The 6,957-nt window shown below is 38.9% G+C and overlaps 2 protein-coding genes across 3 annotated transcripts in view; one reads left to right on the top strand and one right to left on the bottom strand.

The window, feature by feature from the left end:
• LOC131891463 (transmembrane protein 104-like) overlaps positions 1–1,078 on the top strand; it is an 8,342-nt gene extending 7,264 nt beyond the window's left edge. For both annotated transcript variants that reach the window (XM_059241053.1, XM_059241052.1), the window contains exon 9: positions 607–1,078. In XM_059241053.1, the coding sequence (XP_059097036.1) occupies positions 607–932 (326 nt within the window). In that variant the 3' untranslated portion in view covers positions 933–1,078. The remainder of the gene's footprint in view (positions 1–606) is intronic.
• Positions 1,005–6,957, bottom strand: part of LOC131891464 (uncharacterized) — a gene marked incomplete in the record, with an annotated part of 30,336 nt that continues 24,383 nt past the window's right edge. The window contains 2 exon segments of the mRNA XM_059241054.1: positions 1,005–1,366; positions 3,206–3,385. Coding sequence (XP_059097037.1) covers positions 1,069–1,366; positions 3,206–3,385 — 478 coding nt within the window.

Genomic DNA, 6,957 nt, shown 5'->3' with positions numbered 1-6,957 from the left:
TTAATTTTTTTATCTCACTCTTAAATATTCAAGACCAAATGGATACAAACATCTTCAGATTTCACGTTATTAGAATTTCAAATTGAAATATTTAAACTTTTCCTTGAAATGACCGGCATTGAAGTAAAAGGTTGAATTTTGAACACCTGAGTATTTAAGAATGCACATAAGAGTAATTTATGCTTCAAACTGAGATTGCACAAATATGCCCCAACCGTAGCAAGCTTGGTGACATTTATGAGTTGTCTGTTACCTTAAACTCTGAATGTAAAATTGTAAACTGTAATACCCGTGTCGATTTTCAGTGGTGTTATCTCTGTCCATGTCTTGTTAACTATAGGTCTTTTGTGTTAACCAGCTCCCAAAAAGTCATTTCTTTTGGTGGTGTGAGCCAATTTTTGACCTCTTTTAAAATTAACTAGGGTATCAAATTAACTTCAAACCTCAAGAAAACCATAACTAGGCTTCAGTGACCTCGAAATTGAATGAGGATTGAAAATACAGATGTGGAAGCTTCGTTAGGGCTCCATCTATTGGTGACATTTTATGGATAAATTGTTTCTTAATGGATGGAGAATACACCCTTCCTTTGACTTTCAATTACAGGTCGAATGTATTCATGGTGCACAAGAAGCTGCGTGTTTCCTTGTCTGGCCTTGATCCCGCCCTTTGCAGTGGCTCTGGCCACCAACAGCCTCGAGTTCCTGGTGGGCGTGACCGGGTCTTACGCAGGAGCCGGGATTCAATACGTGGTCCCCGCCTTCTTGGTCTACATGTCCCGCAAGCAAACGCAAAAGGCCATTGGGATTGGCGTGATCAACCAACATCGGTCCGTGTTCAAAAGCCCGTTCTGGGTGTTCTTCGTGAACCTCTGGGCCATCGGTTGCGTTATCCTCGTCACCTGGAACCACTTGTCCTCGTTTATTCACTGATGATCTTCAAGGCTTCCTGAGTACATACGTTTAAATCTGTGATCCCTCTTGACAACGATGGTTGAGACAGTATGAAAGATAAGCCTTTTATACGATTTTGCAACATGGTTATCATGACAATATATTAAATCTATAATCAGGATGAATTCAGCGGGTTGATGACTTTGGCCTTGCGGTCTTGGAGTTCCTTGAGCTTCTCGGTCAGATCTGCTTGTCTCTGGAGTAAAAGATCCTCTTCACACTGAAGTTGGGCCTCTTTTCGCTTCACTTCCAATTCGGATCGTTCTCGGTGGCGATCCTTATTGCGATGGAACTCGCCTCGGCGGGTGTTGGAATAGAGGGTGTGGGAAAACTCGGATTCTCGCTTGGGGGCGGGTTCGGCATTGCGGAGGTGATACAATCCGGCTTTGGCTTGGTCGGACGCGATTTTTTTCCTAAAAAAGAAAGGCAAATCTCGGTCGGGGTATGGTAGTTATCAAGTCAAAAAAAGTCTAATAAAACAGGTGTTATGTCTCTTAATATATATTATTCCATGATTATGAAGAATCCAAACGAGTTAAAGAACATTATGTAGCTCAGAGCTACAATATGTCTACTTTTGGATTGAGGGCTATTCCTAGAGTGAGAACCATAGTTTTGTAACAAATACACCGAATTGCTTGAAATTTTGTCAAGATGTTTCTGAAACAATTTTCTTCAAATAATATTATTAAGAAAAAAGTATTGACTGATTGTGTTTAGAACAAATCCTTGCCTTATCAAGAAAACCTAGTTAGCACTTTTCAGTTGCTGTACTTCAAGATGTTTGAAGTCATTTTAAGTATATTTACATGCCTGGTTTGAAGCATATACCATGAATGGTTACAAAAATGATATTAGTCACACATTTTCTTCAAAAGTTATGCCAATAATGGACATTCAAAAATTTCCGCACCAAAAGTTTAGGCCTAACTTGGCGGGAAAGGTTTGGTGATCACAAAGAGTGGCTGACCTCATCCGACAGGTGCTGCTTAAATGACCAATGAAAGTAGGTGATAAACTGATTTGTAATTTCGAAAGACCGATAGTAAGGTTGAGGGTGACGTATTGGGCTTAACAGCATGTATGAAACGTAAACGTGGATGATTCTGAGGGTTTCTCACCGCCAGCGTGTCATGGGCCGTTTTGGCTCTCTTGGGCGGGTTGGACTAGTTTGGGCCGTTACTTGTTTTTTTTCCTTTTTAGCTCTAGCAAGACCTGAATCATGAATGTTACAGGTTTAAATCAAAACATGGACGCCTAGGCACACATTTCATTCAAGAAAATATCAATTACTTGCCCGCTAGCCAAAGCTCATCATTTCAAGTCTCAAGTGCTTAAATTAACTGACCTGACTGTATCTGGCTCATACTATTTCAAGCGGCAAAGCTTAAAGATGCTTAATATTGAAACTTTCTATCAGAAGGATCAGCAAAGGTCAGCTGATTCTCCTTCCCTCTGATTAGACAATTTTTCTCTTGGTTCTCTTATTCTTATAAGCCCTTATTTGCAACGTCACACGGCCCAAAGAAAACAGGACAAAGCAGATAAACGTTATTCTCCACCGATTAGTTGGCGGTGCTCATTTTTAAATATGTGGCAAAATGTTAAAAGGTTTAGATAGAGATTTTAAGGGTTATTAATACCGTGTTAGGTTAGGTTAGGTTAGTTAAGGTTAGATTAAGTTTAATTAGGTCAGGTTAAGATCTAAAAATGTAGCACCGCCAACTAATCGGTGGAGATTAACGTTTACCGAAGACGCACGGTAGATTACTGAATAAACTGCTCTTGTCTGACCTTGAACGCAATTTCTTTTCCGGACATTATGAGACCCGGGGCACGAATTATAAATAAGATTTTGATAGAATTAACCAAAAACAACACAAACGCATTGTCATTCAATAACGAGGACAGGCTAAACGGCCCATGAAACGCTATTGGGCGCTGGCGGCAAGAAGTTAGCATTTTGGAATCACCTTTACCTTTAAAATCAACCCTAATTCAATTGAATGTTTTGCTATCAGTAGAGCAGACGGTCAAAAAGCAACAAGTAATTTTAACGTAGTACGAAATTTTTGATTTACTTGGTAAACAAAAGGAGATATTCGTTACTTTAGTAACACAAGACACGATTTTCGTCCAAAATGCGCCAGAGGATAAGACAAAAAGAAATCATTGCAGTAAGGGAACGTCAATGTCAATCAAAATTGCAGCAAAATCCGCTTTGATGCTCAATGAAATGCTAGGTTACCAACCTGATTCCCAACAGGAACAGAATATCTTTGACCTCCTCGTTGCCGTAGGCAGTATTAATTTCTTGAGGACGGTGAGGATGGTCCAGGGGTAAAGATAGCACCCGTTTATGAATCCCCGAAACCATGATGAAATGGGCCGAAATTATGAAGACTACCAACACCACAAACCACTTGGTAAAACCTGAAAATAGCACCCAAATCTTGATTCTCATACTGTCAGTTATGTGTGAGAAGCGACGATAAAATGTTCAGTACTTGGAAAAAAGTAAAACATGTAGTGCAGCACATTTACTGAGAGAAGACCAAAGATTTAACAAATAAGCATATCTACAACATTTGGGAAAACATACCCAAAACAACAAGCCGGGGGCGGTCAACAATGCGTTTCTAAGCCATGCCTGTCTGACTCGCCTTAAAGAAATGCTTTCGGTTTTGTGCTTTGTGGTATGAATCTCAAGACCTAAGATTCGACAAATTGTAGCTTATTCCTATTCATTTAATAAAATAACCTACGCTCTAATGTTCGGGCTTCATTGTCGTTGAATGTTTATTTTCATTGAGCAGCAGAAGCACCCTCAGCTTCGTCTAGCCGCGGACAAACAAACGTAGTAAAAATACGCTTAAAGATCCTAGATTTTACCAAGAGATTAACAATTGAACAATTTATCGCCCAAGTACTGTGATGCAATGAATAAGTCATCAAGTCTTCAGGGAGACGTTTCAAATTCTCAATGAGTAAAATTTCGAAAACTCATGACGTGTTAATAATCATTTTATAGGAGATTGTAGTATACTATAAGGTTGATAACTCGCCAATACTTAAAAAAAAAAATTAAAAATAGTTCTAGGCAAATCACAGTTTTACTAGTTTTGATGAAAAATTTAAAAAATCACAGTTTCTAAACTTACCATTAGCTTTTTTAACACAATTTCAAGGAAAAAGATGATAAAGAAAAGTCGCTGGTATGCTGCTAGTATTGGGAGATTGAAGCAAGAAAGGACGATGACGTCACATTCAAATTCGCAGAGGTTACTCAAACTTTTGAGGCTTAAGATTTATTTGCTAAGGGAGTAAATTAGAGTTTCAACTCAATTGCTCATGAAAGGAATAGTTTATTTAGCGTTTCAATTCAATTAATTTTCACACTACTACTTATTAACATGCTGAAGAAATAATTTCTAGCCAAAAAACTCTATTTGGACCTAATTTTTCTACGTTAGAATTTTCCATTTTTATAAAAGATTTTTGAAACCTTGGTAAAGTTTTTTGTCTAACATTGCGCGTTATATCTTGTTTTTTAGTATCTCTATTGTATTGAAAAGTACCCCAATGACTTCTCAAAATTTGTGCTCTCATCATCAGACAGCTGCTTCTTTATGGAGTCAATACAATATGCAGCTCTCTCTTTACCCCTATTTGGATCTCAAACGTGTTTGTAATTGTACCCTTATGGGATTTGAAAGGTTTCTCAGAAGGGTTGGTGGTGTATTCATGGTGTTGGAATAGAGTTACAATAACTTGTTCAGCGAAATATGCCTTGTTAAAGCCAGGCAATTTAGAGCGTAATTTAGCAATTATCTGTTTCTTTATCCGCAACGAGAGGATAAAAAGCTTCTTTCCAATATTCGTAAGGATTTTGGAGACGTTGTTCCATTGGCAGTTGAAAGTATGACTTTCGGCTGAAATCCCTGATGAACCCTGCACTCTACGGCTAGATATCACATGAAAATAATTTTCACAAGGAATTAAGGTCTTTAATCTTAAACTGAGGGTCATTGCATTGCCAGTAGCGGTTGTTGGGAAATTAACATTCTCTCTTATATAATGTACGTTTCGTGATGTTCTTTCTGGGAGTTGCGATCTGTCTACGCGCGAAAAAACGGATTGGCTCACGGACGTAACTCTCTTGAAAAACCCCCGTGTTCACCGAGTTGATAAATAAAGTTGTCCAACGTTAAAGTCCCGAGTTTTGTTCCATCCGACGTCATTCAACAGCGGTAAGGTAGTCCCAAAAATATAAACAGTGTTAGGAACAATAGGGAAACTTTGCAGGACTAGGACGTATTATTTGATCGCCTGAACTTATTGCTTTCACGTATATTTTGGTCCAAACTGGGGACCCTCAATGAAACGTTCCTCTCGGTTAATTCACTTCACACTGCCAATGGAAACCTTCGGAAAAGTACTCACCTTGAAAATCCCAAGGGAAATCATACACTTTCAGTCCCCAACGATACTCCACATAAGCGTTTTTCAGGCGTTGTCGGATAGTTGTCTTGGGTTCGTCCCAAGAGTGACCTTGGGCCTTAAACCAGTCCTCAACAGCACTGGTCTCACCATCAGCTCTGAACTCTTGTTCATGGATTGACCATCTGTTTCCAAGTAGAAGGATTGGTATTTAAATTACTTGAGCAATCTGAATCTTTCAATCGGCATCAAAACTTGGATACTTTGCAATGAAAGTTACAGTCATTTGTTTTTGACATAGACGAATTGAAAGCGTTGACGAATTTAAAAAAAAGCAACACTATGCATTCTTGGTGAGGCCGATGTTTGGGGTATTCATTCTATCAAAGTTTCACATTTGTATGCATAATCCAACCACCAGACCAAATTTTAACGAATCCTCAAACAGGGTACAGTAGGATATTCATTTACAACAAATTGGTTGAGAACTCGTTCTTGTGGGAGGAGACGTAAATGTTGGCGGACTTTCCTAGCATGCGAAATTTTCCCGGGTTCGATAGTCTAGCTCCCCGCTCGGCCCTCCCTCTGAAAGTTCTCTGGAAACTTCTATAGGGTTGGGCGCGATTACAAGTGAACAATATCAATTACTTTTCTTGGTGCCTTGGGAATTTCCCTTTCTTTTTTTTTCAAGACTACCTTACCGCTACTGGGAATGAGATTCCCAAGAATTCAAGACGGAAAAAACATATTACCCTCATATAATTACTTACCTTTAACATATTTCAATGAAGAAAGAGTTTGCAGATTTAGTGATTTCCATTTTTTTCTTACCGCCGGCAGTAAAAAAAGTGGAATGGGCTGTTTGGCCGGGTTGTGGCTGTTTGGACAAGTTTAGGTCGAAACGAGTCTATTACATTTATTAGCAATGCCATGGTCTCTATCATGGTTATTATGATTTAGAATCAATACAGAGACACAAAGGCATTCATTTCATTCAAAATATTTTTAATTGCTTACTCACATGTCCAATCTCTGCATTTCAAGTATCAAGTCATTAAATCAACGGGAACTAATTCTCCCCCTCTAGTACTGTCTGAGTGGGCAAAGCTCTACTCAACGGCCCAGCAAAAAGCTCTGCCGTCGATTTAACGAGATGATGGTACGAGAAACACAGAAATTTTCCAAGTAACTAAGTAAGAATATTTTGACTGTCTCTGAATTGATTCTAAATCATGATAACCGTGTTAGAGAACATAGTATTGCTAATAAATGTAACAAACGCGTTTCGGCCCAAACTTGTCCCAGCAGCCTCAACCGGGCCAAACGGCCCATTTCGCTTTTTTTACTGCCGGTGGTAAGAAAAGAATGGAAATCACTAAACATCCAAATTCATCCCTCATTAGATTTCGTAGGTAACTGGTAACATTGACCACGAACTTGTAGAAAACTGGACTGTGAACGAACTTCCCGTCAAATCAGCTTGCTCTTGGTAATAGCAAATCTGAGCCATTTTTCGAATCAAAGTAATAAGATAAGAAACGTAGATCTTTTCAATTAAAGGCAG

Source organism: Tigriopus californicus, chromosome 12 (assembly GCF_007210705.1).
Source record: "Tigriopus californicus strain San Diego chromosome 12, Tcal_SD_v2.1, whole genome shotgun sequence".
Classification (NCBI taxonomy): Eukaryota; Metazoa; Arthropoda; class Copepoda; order Harpacticoida; family Harpacticidae; genus Tigriopus; species Tigriopus californicus.
This window is presented reverse-complemented; position numbering and strand designations above follow the sequence as displayed.